Consider the following 26,774-nt stretch of genomic DNA (forward strand, 5'->3'; position numbering starts at 1 on the left):
CTGTGTGTGTTTTCTATTATCTTAGTGAAAACTTATCTTCATAATTTTTTACAGCAAGGGAACACTTCCCTTTCACAATAGAAAACCGCTGATTAGCTCCCCAAGGAAAATAGAACACCCTCTTGGGCACCTGCTCTGTTGTACGACCACGTAGTACAACCTTCCTGCGCCCTATACGCATTGTATGGATGCACAACTTGGCCTCTCTACACCCTTCTGCAAGCCATATGGCTATACTGAAGCTAACTGAGTTAGGGCTATTTGGCGTGCGAGCCGTATGGCTGCACTGAAGCTAACTGAGTTAGGGCTATTCGGCCCTTTCTTTCTCACTCAGTTGCTGAATCTCTGCTGTCTGCTAAAACCCTAGTCTTCTTTGCTGAGATAACACACTCTTGTGCCAAATTGAACTGGCTACTTTTGCCGTTGCGCCTATTTCCTCTTATAATTCAACCTGGGCTCCACCATCACTCTCAATAGCTGAGATTAGATCTTGATGAAGGGCTGAGATTAAATCATAAGTTGACTTTAGGATTTTAAATTTTTCACAAGTCCAACTTTAGGAAATAGTTAATTAAATTAATAATTCTGCTAAGTGGCTGTCTTGTGGGTCCCTCTGCTAACCTTGACACTTAGGCAAGCAAAACCCTCACAGCTCTACTTCAATCAACAATTATTTGCTATGTTTGTTTCCACTGGAAATTTGAAATTTCTCAGTTAAAATCCCAGTGTATTTTTTATTCAGTATATTCAGATTTAAAATTTTCTAGGTTAATAATCTTCTTGGAATATTAAATTCGATCTGAAATTAGAAGATTAGTAGAGTGCTGGAACAAGTATGTCTTGGCAGTTTCCTATTAGAATTCCCTTCCTGAATTGCAATAAAAAAGGGAGAAAAAATGTGTGCTTTATTCTCCTTGCATCCAGGTATTTTTGTCTGAATATCCATTTAATTAATGGAAGTAAGTCTTAACAATAGGAGGCATACTTTTTCTGCTGGTTGACATGTTCGTTTATAAAGGGCTACAAAAGAGGAAAAAAGTGCAATTTATTCCTCGGGTATTCAGAGAATTCTGGTCTAAAAATAGTAGCAGAACAAGAAATCTTTTTAAATATTGGTTGACATGAATTGTCAATCTTCTTATGGACTACAAAGGTTGTTGAATGCATTGACAGGCAGTCTGCAATTTATTTCTCTGGCATTCAGGGGATTCTGATCTTAAAACTGATTGAAATAATGTAGGAAGCAGAAGAAAGATATATATTTAAATGTTGGTTGACATGAATTGTCAATCTTCTTATGGATGACAAACGTCATTGAGTGCATTGACAGACAGCAGTTATGCTTGCTACTAGGTAGAACATTCATTATATACAACACTTAATTGTTTGAATGCTGTCCTGGGTGTTTTATTATATTCATTTAAAGTGTTAGGTCTCAAAGACTATACAGTTGGAGTGTGTTTTCACCACATGGCCTATGTTTCATGCATTGGATGTTGAGTGGGAAAGTTGTGGTCTTGGAGAGTGCTTTTATTACATGGAATCAATATCTCAACTTGATTGGAATCAATATATCAACGTTCTACATTGTTGCATGTTGTTTTTCTTAGAGATTTTTTGACTCAGTGGAATGTCTGTATGTGACAGACAGAATTTATGGTAGACATGAAGTGTGAGGGATGTGTTTCAGCTGTTCGGAATAAGCTAGAGCCATTGGATGGTATGAAATGATTTGCATTTTATATTTCATGATTTTTATTTATATATATTGGAAGTTTTATCTACTCATATCCCATACTTGTTAACTTATGCTCATATTTTAATTTCCTTTGACTAAGACATACAGACCATTCTCAATAATGCAGTAGATAAGTTGTGTCAATACCTGTCAGTGGTAGTTTTTAGTGTTCATTAAAAATTCACTTTTAAGTTCAAAGTTATGATCACGAGTCCTGAAACCTTGACATCATGGATTGTATTTTTGTTTGTCAGGTGTTAAGAGAGTGGATGTGGACCTACCCAACCAAGTAGTCAGGGTACTTGGTTCAATCCCCATTAAAACTATGAGCATGGCTCTTGAACAAGCAGGTCGAAAGGCTCGGCTGATTGGTCAGGGATTACCTGATGGTGAGTGTGCATTTCATTTGCTTTCGCCACATCTAATATATATTTTTTCGGAAAAAAAATCATAATTTCTCATTCCATTTAGAAACATAAAGGTACATTCTATATGTGCATTGAAACATTCAAAATGAAATCTGTCCTCTTATAACAGCAGAAGGTTGATTTCACAAAAGCTTGAAAGAACACAGCCCACAAACTTAAGCTCTTCTTATACAATTTTTTTTTGCAAAATCAAGAAAGGGCTTTTAACCCTTTGCCAACAGTTTCCAAAGGAAACTAAAAGCATTACATCAAAAATAAACAAAGACATTGTTACCCACCACTAGTGGGTGACCCCTATAGGAGAATTTTTCTCCTACATTTGTCTTCGGCCGGCAGCCAGCAGCCCCTTGCAGCCACTAGATAACTTGATATGCCTCCATTCTCTGCCACCTGAGCTAGTTATTATGTGCCCTCACCCTTTTTTAACGAATCAATGATCGTATGTTTGAAGGCGGGTCTTCCAACCCCAAAGGTATGGCTTTTCATTATGTAATTGGGTGTTTATGCCTGCTTTCCTTGGACACATTTGGACATGGATTAGTGGGGGGATTCAACGGAAAGAGTGGGCTTGGTTTGTACTCTTGTTCCCTTGTCCCAACTTGGTGGTTAATCTTGTATCCTAGTCCCGCGAAATATCCTCTATTAGCTACTAGCTTTAGGAGTGACATTACATGGGAAACCCTGATTTAAGTTGTGTGGTACCATATATATCACTCCCCTCCGCTCATTATAACCCTTTTTCACACTTTTCCCATATGGGTCCACATTTGTCCATTGGGTTCACAAGGAGTTGGCCTCCCCCTCCCCTTGTCCACATTTTGGGTCGGATTTGGAATGATGCCACGGATGTTGATGCAGCTAAAAAGAAAGATAAAAGCATAATATGGTCACATACAACAGGGAATGTACCACAAAATGCAAAAGATGGTTGGGACAAAAGAATTTAGCATGTGGGCAAAATCCAAACATGAGCTCTACCCTCTATCATTATGGCCAATACCCTGGTTCCTAGGGCTCCTGTAAGTGTCCCTTACATCATTAAGAAACCCATGATTGTGCCAACCTTTGGTGAAATGCCCCACCTTAAGGGGGCATTCACTACGACATCATACACATCATGCTCACATCCCTTGTAGCCCCAAGCAGTTAAAAGAAAGAAAAAAATCAATACAAGGCAAAAGGCATATGAAGAAGGGTGGAAAAGCAAACGCTGGGGTAACTCATGTACCACGATTGCTCCCTCCTACATCTATACACCCAATGTGTGGGCTTCCCTCATTATAGTTACCCTTGTACCATGGAATGTGGGTTAGAGCCTTCCTTGTTCCCCATTCCATTCCACCATCATTTCACATGACACTTGCCATTTGATGGATGTACCATGAAACTGTTACTCCCTTAGAGGCTGAAACCACCTAATAGGGTCCTTTATTAACCTCTCTTCTTGAGCAAGGAAACCCCTGTACCTTCTAAAGCCCATTTGGAAGGGCATGCCACTATGAAGTGTCCACTTTTGCCCCTTGTTTGCAAGCTTATTTACTCAATTACACTAATGAATTGTTTTACTGGAAGGTGAAGAGACACATTGAATCTTATACATGATTGCAGGTGGGTCTTCATCTTGGGCTTGGCCTCCCTATATGGGATCCAAACCCTTTAGACGGTCATGATGGCACTTGTAGGGTGAGCATTGGGAGCCATGGGCCTCCTCCATAGCAGAGCATTGATTGCCACACCATGGGCTTCTTCAACACCACATATTACTTGCTCATGCCGCAACGATACAGAGATGATGGTGCACTTGAACGGTTGGACCACGTTGTCCAGTCGACCACATACTTGCACCACACACTTGGCAGCTAATCCAGAGCCCAGATGAGGTCTATTTCATCCAAAGAAACATGGGAGGGCGTATATCATCATTCTAGCCCTTATTGATGGAGCATCGACATGTTTGATCCAGTTGGAGACCCATTCATTGTGCTCCTCAACCACTTGGGAGCACCACAGATGTTTTTCTTTGAAACCAAGGGGCCACCCCCTTGGTCATCACTTTGAGAGCCCTCCTATTCATCTTGGCACATGGAGGACTTATTTTGGCCTTCTAATGGCCCTTTGCACCAATATTTTATCATTTCGGCCTCATTAAGAAGACTTATTATCTACGTTGCACGAGTTTCCAGTATGTGGGTACTTTGGGTAAGTGGGAATGAGTATTTGGTACGGCTAGAAATTTTGCCCAAATTTATAGGGAACGTCAAGTTGGGAGCGACAATAATATAATATTAAGTATTGGGGGTTTTCGCAGTGCATTATATTAGATATCATTTTCAGGATTCAACTGCGTTAAGTAAGTCATTCATCTATGACCATTTCCACGAGAGGTAGTTGTAACTAACTAATTTCTCATGATTTTTGAATATTCCACTTAGCACTCATTGCATCAAGTGATGCTCACAGGGGTGAAGAAGTGGGATTGAAACTAGTGAAATATATCACATAGCGTCAATCATTACTTCCGGGGCTTGCACCTGGTAACCAGGACTTCCTGGGAGGTCACCCATTCTAGATCGCCTCTGGCTCAAGCACGCTTAACTGTGGAGTTTTCCCCACAATCAAGCCCACTTAGCTTGCTACCCCATTTGCAAAACCTTAGCAAGTATTGTGCCTCATGAACCATTCAAGTAGAGTTCCCTTCACTCTTTTGAATTAAGTATTGGGGGTTTTCGCAGTGCATTATATTAGATATCATTTTCGGGATTCAATTGCGTTAAGTAAGTCATTCATCTATGACCATTTCCATGAGAGGTAGTCGTAACTGACTAATTTCTCATGATTTTTGAATAGTCCACTTAGCACTCATTGCATCAGGTGATGCTCACAGGGGTGAAGAAGTGGGATTGAAACTAGTGAAATAAATCACATAGCGTCAATCATCACTTCCGGGGCTTGCACTCGGTAACCAGGACTTCCTGGGAGGTCATCCATCCTAGATCGCCTCTGGCTCAAGCATGCTTAAATGTGGAGTTTTCCCTACAATCAAGCCCACTTAGCTTGCTACTCCATTTGCAAAACCTTAGCAAGTATTGTGCCTCATGAACCATTCAAGTAGAGTTCCCCTCACTCTTTTGAATTAAGTATTGGGGGTTTTCGCAGTGCATTATATTAGATATCATTTTCGAGATTCAACTGCGTTAAGTAAGTTATTCATCTATGACCATTTCCATGAGAGGTAGTCTTAACTGACTAATTTCTCATGGGTGACTTCCCGGGAAGTCCTAGTTACCGGGTGCAAGCCCCGGAAGTGATGATTGACGCTATGTGATTTATTTCACTAGTTTCAATCCCCGGAGGTATTGATTTTAAGCCATCTTTTCTCTTTCAGCTTGTGGATTTCATGGAAAAACTCCAAAGAAGGGTTTCTTTGGCGTGTGCTTTACCTTGCCCACCATGGTATCAATACATTCACATATTTCTCCAAGAGCAAGAGAATCTGAATCAACATACTTGATCAACTCCACAATTGGAGTTGTGAAAGAAACAACATATCTACAATCAACCCACCAATCCTCATTAAGAAACATTTCCCTTATCTTCTTTGCTTGAGGTGACTTAGACTCGATCCATGCATTCCACTTTGAAGAAACAACAGTCGCTTGTAAAGATGCATAGACCTCAACCATGCGCTCAAGCAAAATAAAGTATGTGGCACATCTTGTTTCTGCAGGTTTTAAAAAATGCTTCTTCGAATACATCCTGTAAATTGCCAAGGAAGCATGGTGGTTCCGGATGAACATTTGTGCCTCCCTCGCATTTGAAATGATTTTTGCAATCCTCTGTATTTTACCAATGTCTTTTAAGAGATTGTTAAGGGCATGTACACAACAAGGAGTCCAAAAGATATGCCTATATCGACTTTGGATCATCAATCTCGCTGCTCTAGAAATAGGTGCTGCATCTGTGATGACATGTACCACATTTGAAGGACCAATCTCATCAATTGCATCCTTCAACATTTCAAACATGAAAGTAGCATCCTTAGTTTTTCCACTACAATCAATTGCTTTTAAAAAATAAAGCCCTTTTGGTGATGTGACAATAACATTCAACAAAGGTCTTTGTTGAATATCTGTCTAACCATCCATGACAATTGAACAACTTGAATGAACCCAAGATTGTTTGAGGTCCTCCATAAGTCCATGTATTCTTGTCACCGCTTTATCTAATAATGAAGTCCTCATTTTGTTGTACCCTGGGGGTGCATATCCTGTCCCTGCAACTATGATTTTTCTCACCATTTCTTTATAGTATGGTGAACTAGTGACATTAAATGAAATTCCATTTGCCATAAGAAAATTTGCTATGGCATTATCTTCTTCATCCCTATCCAAGACATTGTACATCTTTTGAATGAATTCACTTACACTAGTCTTCTTAGTGTTAGAACTCCCTTGATTAGTCTCAATTTGGATGTGACTTTGTTCATTCATACATTGGGATAAATCTTCATGTCTATCTCTTTTATTATTACGAGATACAATGCTACTATCACATTCATTGTTTCCATTTGCTTTCATATGAAGTTTACTCATCTCCTTTGTTCAAGGTTACATGTGCAATCCTTCACTCCTAACCCAGGTATGCCCAAAAGATGATGCCATACTCTTGTATAGCTACCCTTAAAAACATGGTCACACAAAGTGCATTGCCATTCCTCACAGCCCCCACTGTTTTTTGCCTTGTTTTGTGTTATTTTTTTCATGAACTTCATTAAGGGCTTCTTGGAAATGTTGTTTGATTGCTTGTGGGTACCTATTGTTGCCTCTGCATTCTGTTGTTGAACTTGTGGAGCTTGTGGAGGTAGTGGGGGTCTCATCCTGCTGTTGTTGTTACCACATTCATTGCCCAACCCTCTATCCATGGTATCAATACTGAAAATTTACATTAAAATACAAAAAAACATTAGAAGTGGAACAAATAAATAGATTTTACAATGTACATAAATGACAAAAAAATAAAACTCAGAATACTAGTATTTAATTTTCATATTCTCATAAACTAATAAAGTAGTCAATGATCAGTGCAACCAGATTATGTGTCATGACCCCTAACATAAAGCATCATTACATATTTAATAAGACAAAATAACTAATAAATTTTTGTTTTGATTCTAAAATTTAAAAACTTTTAAACCTCTGATTTGGAATCCTAACTCTCTGCCACAATGTATTATTTAGAGAATTGTGATAAAGGCTAATGGTTTACCGTTTAACAATTAAAATTTAATTTTAATGTTTCATTTTAAAGTGTGAAAAAATCAGAACTGTGAAGGTACCAGAACATTGAGGACTTCGTGTGACCATTGATGTGCTAAAGAAGTTGTGAAGAGCAAACTCAATGATTTATTGATTTAACAAATGAAAAACAATGATGGGCTACTCAGAGGAGCTGACAACTCTGCTCATAAATGACGGTTTGAATGAACAAGAAATCAATGGCATGATTCAGAACCCACCTCTCCATTGGGCACTGAAGATGTATGTTTGGAGTCTTATATAATTAAAAGATATATTAAATAATTTAATTTAAAACTGCAAAGCATTGATTGATCTTGCCCTGTAAGTCTCTTATTCAATTGCTGCAGCTATGTATGGACAACTTAGTGAGCTAAAAATACACACAATCTGACGCACAATCTCACTGGACTAAGTCATATTCAAACCATAAAAAATCAACATTCATTTAACTATTGCTTACAAGTTACAACAATAGAATCATAATGCCAAACAATTGATCTATTTTTCTTTTATCCACCTCCATATCACTATGAAATTATGAATACTATAAATTATTAAATTTTTAGAGACCAGTTTTCCTGTGCGGCAGCTTAGTCTCACCACTAAGCATTAGTGTAGGATTGCCTGGCAATACAATGTCTGGAGCTGAAATTTCTTAGTTACAGCAAGGAAGATTTTGCGGACAGACAAGAATGTTTCTCTCTGTTCTGTTGTTCTAACTTTTCTATCAAAAAATACTAAAATTAAATTGTAAGAAATGGAAGAAGCCAGGCATAATCACTGACTGCTGAAATCATTTGGTTGGCCATGACTGGTTATGAATTGACTTGAAGTTGGCTGGTTGGATATTAAAGAACTTAGAACTTGAACTTGGCTAATTGAAGGCAAACTATAAGAGACATATAGTGTAAAATTGACTGCACATTTCTGAAGCAAAGTAAGTTAAGGCAAGCTTTGTCCCAAAATCTAGTCAATGTTCAGTATTTGAATCAACAAACAAGATGTTTTTGGATACATTTCAGTAAAGACCCAATAAGAAAAAGGCTAGTGTACACCATTCAGTTCAAGAAGATTTGGGGAAGTTTTAATAGGAAAGGCTATAAATAAGAAAAACATATGTACGTCGGTTTCAAGAAGATCCAAGAAAGTTTTATAAGTAAAGCTATAAATTAGAAGGAAAACATCAACTAAACTGTAGAGGCCAAAAGAATTTGCTATATCATCTTTCAACAGATACAAACAGAATTTAAGTGGCAATGCAAAGGGTTGCAAGCATTGAATATAGGATCGTTCAACAAATTTGTTCAGTTGTGTCAGGAAAGCTACTGCATAGACATATATTGATGCATGGTGAATTGAATTCGGAATTCCACTTACTAGTGGGAAATCTAATTAAACAATTGGGCATTAAAAACTTTCGACGCCATTTCAATATTGCATATTAGTATAGTCTTGAACTTTCCTATAGCTAACCATGGTCATTATCATAATGATGACACACAGATAGTGCAAAGTAGAATGAGAAACAGTTTAAAGAACAATATCATATAGATTCAATTTAACTTAAAAATATTATTTAGTAATTTACCTTTGAATGCATGATACTGAAGTTCTGAGCACATGGTTTGAACTTTGAACACACGGTCCTGAACAGCAGCAACGCGTGAGCCAGAGCCTTTAATAGCACAGCGTCGATGCGTCAATGCTTGAGCCTTGAACGGCCCTCGGTGTTCAGTTCTTACCCACGATAGCAGCAACGTCCCTCAATGCTCAGCGGCTCACCCATGATAGCATCAACGTCCCTCAGTGCAACGTCCACAACACAAAGAAACTTAGAAATTGCTGGCTTGACGAACTCGAACATGCCATTGATTATATAGGAAAGGGAAGGCAAAGAAGTAGCGTGAAATGGCAAAAACAGAGAATTTTCCCGCCAAAGATTGGCGCGTTTTTCCCCAACGGCAAGTACTCGTTGACCGAGAACTTGTGGGGGCTCTCATCCATCGAGGAGCGTACATCCCTCAGTGCAACGTCCACAACACAAAGAAACTTAGAAATTGCTGGCTTGACTAACTCGAACATGCCATTGATTATATAGGAAAGGGAAGGCAAAGAAGTAGCGTGAAATGGCAAAAACAAAGAATTTTCCTGCCAAAGATTGGCACGTTTTTCCCCAACGGCAAGTACTCATTGACCGAGAACTTGTGGGGGCTCTCATCCATCGAGGAGTGTCTAGACGCTCCTCGATGGATGGGAGCCCCCACAGGTTCTCGATCAAAGTTCCCAGGTGAAACTAGTACTGAAAACCCCCCCCATTTTGCACTGTAAAGCTCCCGTAAAGCTCCAACGTTCCTACAGAAGCTCCCGACTGTTTTGGAGCGTTTTGAACCAGCTCCCAAGCTCCCAGGAGCACTAGAGCGTGGGGTACTTTCTCTCCAAGGGCTGGGAGCGGTACCTGTGCAACTTAGCTTATTTTGTACTTTTGAGCTATTTGGTGGGCTTGTCACCAATAGGATTGTTATTTTGCACAATAAAGTTATTTTTAGGGGCTCATTAGGCTAATTAGACTAAATTGAACTCCTTATGACTCATATAAATAGAAGATGAGCCTCATTTGTATTTCATCATCATTTGGATTGGAATTTCCCTTGTAAAAGGAATTCAGACCTACAATTACCGGATGAAATTGGAAGTTTTTGATGCATTTTGATGTTTGGATCTTTGCTATCTTGTCTTGGAGCTTCTATTTGCAAACATGATGGATGGATATATTCGCTTTATCTTGTAAGTGCTATTTTGATGCTATTTCTTTACTTTGTTACATGATTAATGTATGGAATATCTTGTCACAATCTTAATGTGCCCTAATTGAAATGCGAATTCATGAAAACACTGGGATTTTGAAGTATTGCATGCATTACATGTTAGATATTGCGAATGAATGTTCCTAGAGGCTAGTTATGCTTGTTGCATCTTTGAAACCCCATCATTTCTTGCCAAATGAAGTATAAATTCCTTTGTAGTCGAGTTGCTACCACTTGGGGTTAGCGAAAGCTACATAGGACTCCTTGGAATGACAAAGTTCTTTCATCAAAGCTAATCTTGAATCCATTTCTTCCAATTGTCTAGGCATTGGTCCTAATCCTAGTTGATCAACCCTAAAACACTCTCTTTTCCTCTCTTTTCAACTTTTCTGCCCTAACCCCAGAAGGTCACCTAGGGCCTTGTGTGAATAGCCTTAGGAAGGTCATCTTGAAGAGCAAGTTGGTAGGCTATTGCGTTGGGGTTTCCTCTAGGTGTCCTCGAAGTTTGAAACAGTTCAATTGGCTAAATTAAAAGAAATCTTGAGCCCTAGCTCCAACATCAATTCGTCCCTTGAACTTCTTAGGTTAGCAGAATTCCAAAGGTCATTTGCTCTTGACAACTCGTGGAAGTTACTCATTCTTTGACCTCTCATGTTAAAATTTGGGTACCAGAGGACAAGTGGTTCCCTAAGGCTTTGATCTTTGGCCTAGGGAAAAGTGTCCAAATTTATTTGTACTTTTCTCCTAAAGTGACTTTATAAGTGGTAAAGTCAATTTAATTTAAAAGTGACTTGGTAAAGTTACATTCTAATTTAAAAGTGACTTTATAAGTGGTAAAGTTACATTCTAATTTACAGACGACTTTATTAAAGTCGATGAAGAATTAGAAAGTGAAAACGTGACTATGGAAATAAAAGGCTAAGTGGGTCTCTATTTAAGTGGGTGAGTTAAAAAATAGAAAGTGAGAATTAAATGCACATTTATTCTCATCCCTAGAATCAAATGAATCTTAGCCATTAGATCTTAGGGTAACCCAAGAGGTCATTTAGAGAGTAAAAGGAGAAGGGAAGAGGAAAAGATCATTCATTCTTTCATGAGCACTTGAGAGAGAGAAGAGAGAGCAAGGAGAAATTTTTTGAGCAGTGAGGAAGTGAAGGAGAGTAGCGAGAAGACATTTCAGCAAATCTGGGCAACAACATTTATTGGCACACATCCCAAGGAAAAACTGTACAGCAGGAGAAAGGCACAAATATCGAGGAAGAGGGACAACACAGAAATCGAGGAAGAGGGACAACAACATTGGCACAAATTTCGAGGCAGATTTGGGCACGAATTTCGAGGCAGTCGTACTGCTGAAATCTGTACAGTCCATACAAAAAGTTTTAGGCACATTTTTCGAGGCAGGTTGTACAACATTTAATGTTGTTTTATTGCTGGAAATTTTTTTGTTTTGGCAGTTTGCTGATTGTCACGATTTTCGAGGCGGAGTTCAAGCACAAAAATCGAGATAAGTTGTAATTTGTGGTTGCTGGAATTTTTACTGTGTATTTCAGTGTCTCTATAAAAGCATTTTCAGAAATAAAGAAGTGCTCTCAAACTGGGTTTCCCCAAGAGTTGTAGGGGGGTTTTCTAGGGTCACATTGACCAAAAATCACTGTGTTATTTTCTGTGTGGCTGTCATAATTTTGCTGTGTTTTATTTATGCAATTTCAGCAGTTGTGAAATCTCTAAATTTGTGTTTTCAGAAAATATTGTCATTTCCAGATTTTAGAATTTTTTATCATGCTTGGATTTAAAACTAAATGCATGGAGTGATAAGGAAAACTGATAACTGGAGTGGGGGTTGAAATTCTTCATGGTATCAGAGCTTGGTTGGCTGAAAAGTGTAGTTTGGGACAACAAAGTGAAAATTACGGCATGCTGATTTTGACACAGAAAACAGAAATCTCTACCACTAATTTGAAAATTTTAGTTTGGTAGGACAGTGAAACATGTTTTTGGGTTTGAGAGTTGAAGACAGGTTGGATGGGTAGAACAACTACAGTGCATGGAAGGAGTGAATCCAGAGCATCTTTGAGGAAGCAGAAGGTTGGGGCATTATGGTAAATACCACACAAAACCTAGTAGTAGTACTTGCTGACCCTGTTCAGTTGGCAGAGTTTAACAAGAAGAATGCTAAGGCAAAAAGATTGATTCTGGAAGGAATTAAAGATCATGTCATTCCTCATGTGAGAGGAAAGACTTATGCACATGAGATGTGGACAACCTTGACCAATCTTTACCAAAGCTTAAATGAAAGCATTAAAATGGTCCTAAAGGAGAAACTGAAGGCCATTAAAATGGCTAAGACTGTCAGTGCTACAACATACGTTACAAAGATCACTTCAGTGAGAGATGAGTTGGTAGCCGTAGGTGAGATCATTGAACCCATTGAGTTGGTGAGGATTGCTTTGAATGGTCTTCCCAAGACTTGGGAGAATTTTGTGGATGGCATTGTTACACGGGAAAACATTCCTAATTGGGAGAGGTTGTGGGATGATTGCATTTAGAATGAGATAAAAAAGAACCATCTTGGGGCAGCCAAACAGGTGGAGGATGACAATGTGGGATTGTTAGCAAGAGGCAAGAAGGGTAGAGCAAAGAAGCAATCTTCCAACAGTGGAGGCAAAGGCAAAGGTAAAGGCAAGAAACAAAACAAGGAGAAGGACTATTCCAAAGTCAAATGTTGGAATTGTCAAAAGTTGGGACACTATGTTGTTGTGTGTCTGGAGAAGAAGAACAAGAAAGAGAAAAACAAACCATCGTAGCTTCTACAGAGATAGAGAGCTTCTTAGAGAGCTTTGATCAGGAGTTTGGGTTCATAGCTTGTGAGGCCACTAGTGTAGGATCACCTGCCATACAGGTTCAAAGGGAGTGTGCATTCCCCACTACTAGCAGAGCATCTTATATCATTTGGTATGTTGATAGTGGCGCTTCCCGCCACATGACTGTTGATTTGGGGTAGCATCGGATGTGCTCTAGCACGAAATTTGGTGGAGAGGTTGGGGCACATGAGTCTCAATACCCAGAAAGGGTTTGGGCAGATTCTAAACAGATCAGGAGATATTAAAATAATTAATATTTTTAATGGAGTCCCTAAGCCTAAACTTAGGGAAAAAAATATTAATGGGTATTAATATGAATCTGTGTTAGAATGGTCCAAAAGACATGGATCAAGCCAGATCTAATCTTAGCCGTTGATTAGGGACTTAATCTCGGTTGTTAATTTGTCAACGAGGAAAGTATAAGAAGAGGTTTGAGGGGCACCTGGAGAAACACTGATGGAGACTAGTCAGTTCAATTTCTGGAGCGGGGTTTGCTGAGAAATTGAACCAGTGGTCTGGAGAGAAGTCAGGAGGCAACAAGTACGGAACAGAGAGACGGGAGATCAGCGCAGAGGCAAAAGAGGCAGACGCAGAGCTAGAGGAAGCCACGCAGAGGTGGCGCAGAGCCAGAAGGGCCTGCGTCATCCACGCCGAGGCTGCAGGAGTGACACAGAAGGCTAGAGAAGCTGCGCAGAGCCTCAGTAGGCTGACGCAGAGGGTTTTAGGCCGACTCAAAGGTCAGTAGGGCCTACACTGGATTCAGAAGAACTGTTGGAAATTTGTCTATTTGTGGGTAAGCCAGTTTGGCACCTTGTTGTACTAGAAAATTGCTGAATAATAAAATCCTCCCTTGCTGCACCGGTTTTCCCACATTGGGTTTTTCCGGGGACGTTAGTCCAAAACAATTGTGTTAATGTGTGCATATATTTGTTTCCATATTACAGTGTGATATCTGCAACAATATTTATTTTAATGTTTGTTGAAGTAATTTCATGAATAACTTATGATGAAATAAGTAGGAAAAGTAAATCAGTTGTTGTAGTGATAGAATTTTCGCATGGTATCGGAGCAAGTAATCAGAGACAGAAAGGGAAAATCAGTTATGGGTTGAGACCACGATGCAAAAACATCCACCTCAGGGGACTCTCGTAGATTTTCAGAAGATTGCACAAGAGAGAGAGAGATTTCGATTTCTCTATGTTGGCTTCCAAGTTGGAAGAAGAAGTGGCGTGCATGACTAGTGCGGCATCATCAGAAGTATGGTACATAGACAGTGGAGTCTCATGGCATATGACGGGAATCAGGGAGTGTTTCTCAGAATATTGAGAAGAGAAGATGAACTTTCAAATCACCATGGGGAACAAGGCAAAGTGTACTCCAGTAGGAAAGGGTACCATAGCTTTTAAGACAAAATCGGGAGAGCGGTTTCGTGCCACAAATGTACCGCATGTACCAGGATTGGGGATGAACTTACTTTCCGTGTCACAACTATAAGGCAGGGCTATGACGTCTACTTCATCAAGGAAAAGGTATACTTCAAACACTCGAGCTGGAAAAAGAAAGTGCAGACCGGGATCAAAAGTAATCGGTTGTATAGACTACAACTAGAATCTCCAATGGCACTAATAGGCCGTCATGGGGACAAAGACTTGAACGAACTATGGCACAGAAGGATGGGTCACTTGCACCATGGAGCTCTGAGAATTCTCAGGAGCACTGTAACAGGAGTTCTGGATTTGAGTAGGGAATGATATGATGTATGCAAGGGATGCGCTCTAGGAAAGTATGCCAAGGCGGCATTTCCTAGGAGCAACCACAGGGCCAAGAGTGTACTAGGATTTTTATACTCAGATATCTGTGGACCTATGTCCATCAAAGCTCTCAGCGGTGCCGAGTATTTCCTTACCTTCATTGATGACCACTCGAAGAAAACTTGGATCTATTTTTTGAAAACCAAGGATGAGGTTTTCTATCGATTCAAGGAGTTCAAGGCTCTAGTGGAGAATCTGACAGGTAAGAAATAAAAGTCTTGTGCTCAGATAATGGTGGAGAGTATGTCGATAAGGACTTCACCAATTATTGCGCTAAGGAGGGCATTAGAAGAGAGTGGACAACTCCCTACAATTCGGAGCAGAATGGGGTGGCAGAAAGGAAAAACAGGACTATTGTAGAAGTAGCTAGGGCCATGCTGTATGATCAGGATATGCCAAAATTCCTGTGGGCGGAAGCATGCAACACAATTGTCTATGTTCAGAACAGGACTGCTCATCGGGCATTGGGCAAGATTACTCCAGAGAAAGTCTTCACTGGGAAGACACCTGAAGTTAGTCATTTTAGGATATTTGGGAGTCTGGCATATTGTCGCATACCCGAAGAAAAGAGGAAGAAGTTGGATCAAACTGCAGAAAAGGGGTATTTGGCAGGGTGTAGCAAGAACGCTAAGGCATACAGAATCTATCTTCCAGAGAGCAGCAAGGTAGTAGTACGACGAGATGTAAAGTTCATGGGGGATAGAGATTTCAGAAGATCGCGCAAAATGCCTTCCGAGGAGCAGTCGAAAGAGGATCCGTTGGTCATGTCTCTTCAACCAACGGAAGTGAAGAATCCTTCCTCAGATCAGGAAGATTCTCAGGATGAGGAGGAGGAGCGAACATAAGCACCTGTTGGCAGAGGAAGAACCAGCAGGGAACTTCGTCAGATTCTGTGTGATGTAGAGAACTTCACCGGAGAGCCAAGGAACAGTAAAAGTGAGTGAAAACAGCCAGACAGGTATCAGGCGTTAGTAGCTTAGGATGGGGAGCTTGCCAGCTTCAAGTAGGCAGCTCGGCATCAGGTCTGGCTAGATGCGATGGTGGAGGAGTATAACTTCATAATGGTAAACAATGTTTGGGAGGTGCTATCAAGGCCTCAAGACAGATCTGTGGTAGGTTCAAGATGGATCTACAAGATCAAATACGTTGCGGACGACAGTGTTGAAAAATACAAGGCCAGGATTGTGGCTAAGGGGTATGCTCAAAAGGAAGGGATTGACTATGAGGAAACCTTCGCCCTGGTAGCCAGGTATACATCTATTAGGACCGTGATATCTCTTGCGGCCTAGATGGGATAGGAGATCCATTAGATGGATGTCAAGATGACATTTCTGAACGGGGTAATAGAAGAAGAAGCATACATTGAACAACCAGAGGGCTTTGAAACTCATGAGAAGAAGTCTCATGTGTGCAGACTAAAGAAAACCTTGTATGGGCTGAAGCAAGGACCAAGAGCGTGGTATGGTCGAATAGATGGATACTTGCAAAAGATGGGGTTTGTCAAGAGTGAAGCGGCTCTGATTCTCTACTATCTAGTCGTAGAGAGTGAGCGACTTATCTTAGTATTATATGTGGACGATTTCTTCGTGACAGGATCATCCAGACTCATTGAAGACTGCAAGAAGAATCTAGCCACAGAGTTCGATATGAAGGATCTAGGACGAATGCACTATTTCCCAGGGTTGGAAGTTTGGCAGTAGAAAGGAGAAATCTTCCTTGGGCAAGGGAGGTATGCTACATAAATCCTGTAAAGGTTCGGGATGGGAGACTTTAGACCTATGGCTACGCCAATGATCACCAACTGGAAGAAGATTGATGCATAAGAAGACAAGGATGTCGATCCCACCCTATACCGACAGCTCATAGGGTCCTTGATGTATCTAGTCAATACCAAGCCAGATATTTGCTACGCTGTCAACGCCCTTAATCAGTTCATGGTGGAACCAAAGAGGGCTCACTGGGCAGCAGCCAAGCATGTTCTCAGGTATTTACAGGGAACAGTGGATTATGGGCTCTTATACAACAAGGGGAAGGATATCAGGTTGAGTGGATTTACTGATGTAGATTGGGCAGGAAGTTCAGTCGATCGGAAAAGTACCTCTGGGTACTGTTTAACATTGGATCAGGAATGACCTCCTGGTGCAGTAGGAAACAGAAGTCCGTGGCTCTGAGCTCATTTGACACAGAATATATGGCAGCAAGCACAACTTCGTGCGAGGCCATATGGCTTAGAAAACTACTGGTAAACCTATTCAGAAGAAATATGTAGGCGACCAGGGTCTTTTGTGATGATCAGAGTTGCATCAAACTCTCTCAGAATCCAGTATTCCATGATAGGTTGAAGCATATTGATATTTTGTGTCACTTTGTCAGAGATTGTGTCCAACAAGGAGCTGTACAATTGAGCTACACTCCTACAGGGGAACAAGTGGCAGATATCCTCACCAAGGCCCTTGGAAAGTCAAAATTTGACTACTTCTGGGAAAAGATGGGGATGGTAAAGAACCCCTTTCAGAAGTAGTGTGTTAGCAGCGCGAATAAAGAGGGAATTACAGTGTTGGGAGAAAGGACTAGCAACAACATAGATGCAGAGGGAGTTGCAGTGCGGATGCATTGTTGGGAGAAAGGACCAACAACAGCATGGATGCAGAGGGAGCTATCGTACAGATGCAATAGTGGCAGTAGCAGAGTCATGGGCAATAGTACAGGATGTAGCAGTGTAGAGGATGATGGGCAAGGAGGCTTAGCATCAGTGCAGGGACTGATGCCGGATGATCAGGGTGATACTCAGTGAGGAGTATTACTAGAGCATAGTCCTCGCTAAGAGGGAGTGTTGATTTGGGGTAGCATCGGATGTGCTCTGGCCACGAAATTTGGTGGAGAGGTTGGAGCACATGATATGTCCAATACCCAGAAAGGATTTGGGCAGATTCTAAACAGATCAGGAGATATTAAAATAATTAATATTTTTAATGGAGTCCCTAAGTCTAAACTTAGGGAAAATAAAATATTAATGGGTATTAATATGAATCTGTGTTAGAATGGTCCAAAAGACATGGATCAAGCCAGATCTAATCTTAGCCATTGATTAGGAACTTAATCTCGGTTGTTGATTTTCCAACGAGGAAAGTATAAGAGGAGGCTTGAGGGGCACTTGGAGAACACATTGAGGGAGACCAGTCAATTCAATTTTTGGAGCGGGGTTTGCTGAGAAATTGAACCAATGGTCTGGAGAGCAGTTAGGAGGCAGCAAGTACGGAACAAAGAGACGGAAGATCAGTGCAGAGGCAGAAGAGGCAGACACAGAGCCATAGGAAGCCACGCAGAGGCAGCAGACACTGCGCAAAGCCAGAAGGGCCTGCGTCATCCACGCAGAGGCTGCAGGAGTGATGTAGAAGGCCAGAGAGGCTGCGCAGAGCCTTAGTAGGCTGACACAGAGGGTTTTAGGCTGACGCAAAGGGTTTCAGGCCGACTCAAAGGTCAGTAGGGCCTACGCTGGATTTAGAAGAACTGTTGGAAATTTGTCTATCTGTGGGTAAGCCAGTTTGGCACTCTGTTGTACTAGAAAATTGCTGAATAATAAAATCCTCCCTTGCTGCACCGATTTTCCCACATTGGGTTTTTCCGGGGACATTAGTCCAAAATAATTGTGTCAATGTGTGCATATATTTGTTTCTGTATTACGATGTGATATCTGCAGCAATATTTATTTTAATGTTTGTTGAAGTAATTTCATGAATAACTTATGATGAAGTAAGTAGGAAAAGTAAATTAGTCGCTGTAGTGATAGAATTTTCACAATGACAGGAGTCAGAGAGTACTTCTCAGAGCTTTTAGAGGGTGAGACTGATATGGAGGCAGTACTTGGTGATGACAACATTGTTAGAGCAGTTGGTGTGGGGACATTGAGATTTGATAGGGGACCCAAACCTCCCTTGAAAGTGTCGGATGTTCTATATGTGCCTAGAGTGAAGAAGAACCTGATATCCGTCTCAGCACTTGAGGACAGAGGGTATGATGTGTTGTTAAGGAGAGGGCAGGTGCTTATATATCCTAGGGGTACTCCAACTTCTTCAGCTAGAGAGATTGGTGTGCGCCATGCCAAGGTGTACAAGTTCTCATTTTAGCCCCTGATGGCATTGAGTAGCAGCACCAGAGATAGTACCGACAACAAATCTAGCAGTTCAGGGTTGTGTGAGATTGGGCACCGCAGGATGGGGCACATGTATCATGGGGCCTTGAGTACATTGCGGGTGATCACCATTGGTCTGCCAGATTTCAGTTCTGATCACATAGATGTATGCAAAGGATGTGCTATGGGGAAGTTTTACAGATCGCCTTTTCCCAGCAGTGGCAGCAGAGCGAACGGGATCCTTGACTTGATTCATACCGATGTGAATGGTCGAATGTCTCATGTATCCTTGAGTGGCTATGAGTACTATGTTTTATTCATTGATGACCACTCCAGGGAGACCTGTATTTATTTCTTGAAGACCAAGAGTGAGGTCTTCAAGCGGTTTCAAGAGTTCAAAGCTCTTGTGGAGACCCAGACTAAAAGAATATCAAATGAATTAATTAGAAATGAGCAAACAGCTCAATGATAATACAAAGATATTTACAATAATAGAAACATCAGGTTTCTATTCAGAATATGGAAACAAACAGTTTCATCTAAGAAACTGCTAAAAGAATCAGAATAGCAACAGCTAAAAGATTGAGCATAAAATACTAAATAGTAATATTCTAATACCCTCCCTTAATGCTCAATCTATTTACAACACCAATAGACCCTCGGAATTTTACAAATTTATCAGGACCAAGAGGCTTGGTGAAAATGTCGGCGGGCTGCTCTGTTGTGGGAACATATTGCAACTGAACTGAGCCGTCTTCAACCAGCTGGCGAATGTAGTGGCAATGAGTTTCCACATGCTTTGTTCGTTCATGAAAGACTGGATTCTTGCCAAGTTTGAGCACTCCCTGATTATCACAAAACAAAGAAGTAGGCCCTGTCTGGAAAACATGCATATCTGCAAGCATACGACGAAGCCAAACTGCCTCACAGGATGCCTTAACTGCTCCCCGATACTCTGCTTCTGTTGAGGAGAGAGCCACTGCCTGTTGCTTCTTACTAGTCCAAGTAACAGCACCAGATCCTAGACTAAACACATACCCAGCTGTAGATTTACGGTCATCAACCGAACCGGCCCAGTCAGAGTCAGTGTAGCCACTGAGAATAGGATTGGAGCTGCGAGTATATAAGAGGCCATAATCAGAAGTACCACGCACATATCGTAGCACCCGCTTTGCTGCTATCCAATGATCAGCTTTAGGAGCTGACATAAAGCGAGAAATGTAGCTTACTGCAAAACTGATGTCAGGTCTGGTAGCAGTAAGATAGATGAGACTGCCCACTAATTGCCTGAATAAAGTTTCATCCACAAGGGGAGAGGATGACTGTGCTGAAAGTTTGAGCCCTGGTTCCATAGGAGTCGTGGCCGGTTTGCAATCCTGCATTCTGAACCTTTCCACAAGATTTTTGGCATACTTGGACTGAGAGAGAAAGATCTGATTTTCAGTCTGCCAAACTTCAACCCCCAGACAGTAATGAAGAAGTCCCAAGTCTGTCATCTCAAAAGTTCTGCATAGATCTTGTTTGATCCCATGGATCAAATGTGCAGAGCTGCCAGTAATGATAAGGTCATCCACATAGACAACCACAAACAAGATATCATCACCAGTATGCTTGATATACAGGTTTGCATCAGAGGGGCTCCGCTGAAAACCCTGATCTGTCAGGTACTGATCAATTTTCATGTACCAAGCCCGAGGAGCTTGTTTCAATCCATAGATTGCTTTAGCTAACCGACACACTTTCTGTTCTTGACCAGCAACCTTGAATCCTGGAGGCTGCGTCATGTAGACTTTTTCTTGAAGATCACCATTTAGGAAAGCACTCTTTACATCCATTTGATGAACTTTCCAATTGAACTGAGCTGCTAGGGCAAGGACAAGCCTTATGGTACTCATCTTGGCTGTAGGAGCAAAAGTCTCCTCATAATCGATGCCTTCCTTCTGTGAGAACCCTCGAGCCACAAGACGAGCTTTATACTTGTCTATGGTTCCATCAGCTTTGTATTTCACTTTATACACCCATTTGCAGCCTATGGGCTTTTTTTTCGGCAGGAAGATCAGAAAGTGTCCAAGTGTGATTCTTATGAAGACTCTGGAATTCGGCTTCCATAGCCTGTTCCCACTCAGATGTACCCTTAGCCTCTGAATATGTTTGAGGCTCAAAAATACTGTGTAGGTTAGCCATAAGAGCAAAATTGACTGTAGACTGTTGTCTGTTCTTATGTCTAGAAGTTCTACCTTCAAGGAGCTCATCATCCCGGAGATCACCAATGGTTTTAGCCCACCATTTAGGCCGAAGAGAAGAAGAACCAATATCAGGAGTAGATGGAGAAGACTCAAGAGCAATAGGGGCAGCAAGGGGAGGGTTAGCTTCTGGAGGAAGCTCAGATAGAGTATTATCAAATACTGATGCTACATCATCCCTCCCATCAGGTGGACCGACCGGAAGAAGAACGCTGTGAGACTGATCCTCAGAATGCTGCTCAGAAGAAGAAGACTGAAAGAATCCTCTGTCTTCATCAAATACTACATCTCGACTGAAGCTAAGACGACCAGTGGCTATATCTATCAGCCTATAGGCCTTGTGATGATCACTGTAACCTGTCATCATGAGTTTCTGGCTCTTGGAATCCAACTTAGAGCGCTTAGCAGATGGAATCCAAACATATGCAACTGAGCCAAATACTTTGAGGTGACTGATCTTAGGCTTACGACCAGACCAAACTTCTTCAGGAGTCTTTCCTTTAACAGCCTGAGTAGGAGATCGGTTAAGAAGGTAAACAACAGTAAATACTGCTTCAGCCCAAAATTTGTTTGGAACACTCCTGTGTTGTAACATGGAACGAGCCATTTCAACAACCGTGCGGTTGCGACGCTCGACAACACTGTTCTGCTGGGGAGTGTAAGGGGTGGTTAATTGACGTTTGATGCCATGAATATCACAGAAGTTTGCAAAAGCTGAGGAACAAAATTCCCCCCCATTGTCGGTCCTAAGGGTCATGATATTACAACCAGATTCTTTTTCAACTAAGGTTTTAAACTTCTGAAAGGTACTAAGAGCATCAGATTTATTTTTTAAAAAATACACCCACATCTTTCTACTAAAGTCATCTACAATAAGTAAAAAATATTTGCAAGCAGTGATAGAAGCTGTATTCATAGGACCACAAATATCAGCATGAAGTAACTGAAGTACCTTAGATGCGCGCCAAGATTCTCCATTTGTGAATGAAGACCGATGTTGCTTTCCTGCTTGACAGGCGCTGCATACCCCCAACTGCTGAGTCTGAATATCAGGTAATCCTGACACAAGTCCCTCCCGAGAGAGCTGAGAGAGATACTGCATATTTAGATGCCCATATCGCTGATGCCATAGAGTGCTGATGGGAGAGACACGTGCTGCTAGAGCCACTTCTGGAGAGTCACCGGTGTCAAGTAGCCTATATAGACCATGGTCCTCTAGCCCAACAGCAACTGTTAGACTAGTCTCCCTGTCAATGATGGAGCACTTGTGTGCACTGAACACAACATCAAGCTGAGGAGAATTCCTCATAATCTGGCTGACAGATAGCAGATTAATCTCCATACCAGGAACATAGTATACATTCAGAAATATGAGTGTGCGTCCACCAGACTGAATTTGAACTGTACCCCTGCCAGCTACAGTGTACTTTTCACCTCCACCAAATACCACGGAATCGCTGAAAGGTGAGAAGTCAATAAACCAGTCACGCCTGTGAGAGAAGTGGCGTGATGCACCAGAATCAATGTACCATGCAGAGGAAGGAACATGTTCTGAAGACCTTTTAGCCATAAAGGCGTAAAAGGCAGAATCTGTCTGCTCGGAATGTTCTGCAACATTGGCTGTTTGATGTGGCCCTCCCTGTTTCTTCTGTTCAGAAGCAATCCTCTGTCGGCAATCTTTCTTCATGTGACCGAACCTGTGACAGTAATTACACTGCACACTTTTCTTCCTAGCAGGATCCAAAGGCTGAGAAGAGCCTTTCTGCTGAAAGGACTGAGAGGACTGGTATTTTGCAGCAAATGCATTTTCCGAGGACACTGATGAAGCACCACTACCAAACTGCTGTTTCCACCGATCCTGCTGCAGAAGTTTGGTACATAAATCTGGAAACTTTAGATCAACATTGGTGGTCGTAATGTTTAGTGTTTCTATGAAGTGTTCATAAGATTTCGGTAGACTTTTCAGAGTAATGACTACCATATCTTCTTCCTCCATGGTCCGACCAATGGCTTCGAGCTGGTCTCGAATGTCTTTAATTTTGTTGAGATGTTCCTGTAAAGACATATGTTCATCCATCATGATGGAGAACAACTGATTTTTGAGAAAAAATGCTCTGCTTTTGTCAGATGTCTCGTGCAGTTCTTTCAATTGTTGCCAGATTTCGGCAGCTGTCTTGCTAGAAGGAATCTGAGGTAACTGATCATCAGCGATAGAGAGCTTGAGAAGCATAACAACTTCTCGATTTCGATCATCAAATTTATCTTGATCGGTACCAGCGGTACTGGGACGAGACTCTTTGCCCAAAATGAGCTGATCAAGACGCCTGTATTCAAAAATGGTCAGCATTCTTTGTTTCCAAATGTTATAGTTGCTGCCATTAAAGCGTTGATTTCCTTCTAACATCAGATTGGTGAGCGTGGCCATTTTCCCAAAGACAATACAGAAGTCTGACACACAAAAACAATGTAGCTGCCTGCTTAAAATCCCTCTTTCAGGATGTCTGTACCTTAACAAATTCTGCTTTGAAAGAATAATAGGCTTTCACAATAACTCAGATCTGTACTAGATCAAAACACCAGACCAAAAATATGACAAGAGGTCACATGTATCTTCATAAAATTAAAACTGATAAAGAAAAATACATAGACTGAAGCTGTCCACGATTATTTATACGCTGCTCTGTTCCCGTCCCGTCACTATAATCTGAATGCGTAGACTGAATGCGTGATATATATATGCTGTTATATATATATGCTGTTATATTCCATAACAGTAAATGTGACAAACTTTTACTTTCAGCTTTTAGAATTTATTTGTCAAAATCTTATAAGGCCAGATCTTAAGATTCTAGAAGATAAAATGATCAATTTTTTTTCATAAACTCTGCTGAAGTCTGTGGAGCGATCTATTGCTCACTGAATAGCGGATTATATATGCTGTTATATATCGATTATATAATCTGGACTGACCTGGAGAAAGCCGTCAGTATACTCTGAAAAATGCGTGATATATAATGCCGTCACTGATATATAATGCGTGGACTGACCTGGAGAAAATGCCGTCACTGATATATAATGCGTGGACTGACCTGGAGAAAATGCCGTCACTGATATATAATGCGTGGACTGACCTGGAGAAAATGCCGTCACTGAAAATGCCTTCACGTGGTGAAAACGGAATTAAGTTGCTGGAGAATCTCGATGAATACGTGAGCCAAAAATTCGTGAGTAAAAAAAAATTTTCGCTTCTCGATCTGGTTCCGCTTCCGGTTCCGATACTCAGGCTCTCGATACTCAGGCTCAGGATACAAACACGATTTCCACTGACGCTTTTCCTTTTCACAGATATAGTGACTCCGATCCTTTTGCGTGGTCTTGAGATTCGAGTCACGATAGTGGCATCAATGGCCCCGAGGGCAGAGAAGAGGCCCGCGGCTGGAAAAAAATGGTAGGGAATTCGCCTTCAACAGAAACAAAGTCTTTGAAGCCGGAAAATAATCTACGAAGGGAAGACGACAGAAAACGCAGAAGCTGGCTATTACAGCAAGGGTGGAAACCGAATACGGGTTTTACCGAGTCCTTGAACTTGCGCGTATTCTTCCTCTTCAGTGGCTAGGCTTCAAGGGCCACGAGAACCGTGAGGCAACACAGCTTCAAACAAATAAACTGTTCCTTTCAAAGCAATTTTACGATTCCGATGACCACCACAAAGTTAATTCCTCATACAGTGATAATGCAGGAGAAGAATCCCTTTCTGTATCGAGATTGACGACTGTAAGCTTTTATCACAGTGAGCAAAGCCGAGGCTAAGACTCAGTGAAGGCTACCTGGCTTACAGAGGGCTCGACCTTAGAAAGAAATCTACAGATCCTGAGAGCAGTTTCGAAATGAACTACTGAATTTTTCAAACTATGAAAAATTATTTCGAAAAAAATCCCTGTGCTCTGATACCATAAAAGAATATCAAATGAATTAATTAGAAATGAGCAAACAGCTCAATGATAATACAAAGATATTTACAATAATAGAAACATCAGGTTTCTATTCAGAATATGGAAACAAACAGTTTCATCTAAGAAACTGCTAAAAGAATCAGAATAGCAACAGCTAAAAGACTGAGCATAAAATACTAAATAGTAATATTCTAATACAGACAGGTAGGAAGATCAAGGTCCTTAGGTCGGACAATAGAGGGAGCATACCCTTGGTGAGTTTGTTGATTTTTGTGCTGAGGCAGGCATTAGGAGGGAGTTCACAGTTCCTTACAACCCCTAGCAGAATGGGGTTTTAGAGAGGAAGAACAGATCCATTGTGGGGCTACCAAAGCCATGCTTCATGATTAGGGGTTACCTTTATTTTTGTGGGCAGAGGCCTACAACACTGCTGTGTACTTGCAGAACAAGAGTCCACATCGTGCCTTGGGGAATGTGATTCCGGAGGAGGCTTTTTTTGGGAAGAAGCTTGATGTTGGGCACTTTCGTATCTTTGGGTCTTACATATTCCCATGTCCCCAAGGAGAACAGGACCAAGCTAGAGCCCACAGTAGACAAGGGCATCTTTATGGGTTATAGTGAGACCTCGAAAGCTTATCAGATTTATATTCCTGCATAGAGGAAAGTGGTTGTCAGGCAGGATGTGAAGTTCGAGGTGGAGAGAGCTTTCAAGAGGTCATGGGAGTTAGAGTATCCAAAGTCACCTGACCCTCGAGAGCAACTGATTCAGTCACAGGGATCCAGTGGTCAGGGATCAGGAGGTACATCGATTACAACATGTCCATCAGTGAGCAGTGGCTCTCAGAGTCAGGTGGGTGGTTATTCGGGCAGCATGCAAGGCAGTTTGTAGAGCAGTTCACAGGGTAGTCCACTAGTGGGTAGTTCGCACGGTACTTCAACATCTACAGGCATAGATTCAGGCATGAGGTCAGTTGGGAGGCCTTCAGGAGTTTAGGCTTCTGATGATGATGAGGATTCTTTCACTTCGGTGGGAGAAGTATGCTTAGGGAAGAGGAAGCCCAAGTGGCTTCAAGATACCTTGCGTGAGGCCACATCAGTCACTGGGCCAAAGAGACAAGTTAGAGAGAGTAAACCACCTGAGTGGTTCTGTAGTTACATGGCATTGGTAACAAGCATTGTTGACTCCGAGCTTTCTAGTTATGAGGAGGCAGCCAGCCAACAGGTTTGGAGAGAGGCCATGATGGAGGATTATTCTTCTATTATGAAGAACGATGTTTGGGAGGTAGTGCCGAGGCCTGCAGGTAAATCAGTTGTTACTTCCAGATGGCTCTACAAGATAAAGCATGCTGTAGATGGCAACATCGAGAAGTTCAAAGCTCAATTTATGGCGAGAGGGTTCTCACAGGTAGAGGGAGTTGGCTATGAGGAGACCTTCGCTCCTGTAGCTTGGTATACATCTATTCGCTCCATTATATTGATTGCAGCAGAGATGGGTTGGAAGATC

The 26,774-nt window shown here is 41.4% G+C and overlaps 1 protein-coding gene across 1 annotated transcript in view; it reads left to right on the top strand.

Moving 5' to 3' along the window:
* Positions 1-26,774, top strand: part of CCS (copper chaperone for SOD1) — a 149,138-nt gene that overhangs the window by 50,796 nt on the left and 71,568 nt on the right. The window contains exons 3-4 of the mRNA XM_089405349.1: positions 1,648-1,720; positions 1,993-2,127. Of these exons, the coding sequence (XP_089261475.1) occupies positions 1,648-1,720; positions 1,993-2,127 (208 nt within the window). The remainder of the gene's footprint in view (positions 1-1,647; positions 1,721-1,992; positions 2,128-26,774) is intronic.

Source organism: Pinus tabuliformis, chromosome 2_2 (genome assembly GCF_031772625.1).
Source record: "Pinus tabuliformis cultivar Carrire ecotype Pingquan chromosome 2_2, CPIR1, whole genome shotgun sequence".
Classification (NCBI taxonomy): Eukaryota; Viridiplantae; Streptophyta; class Pinopsida; order Pinales; family Pinaceae; genus Pinus; species Pinus tabuliformis.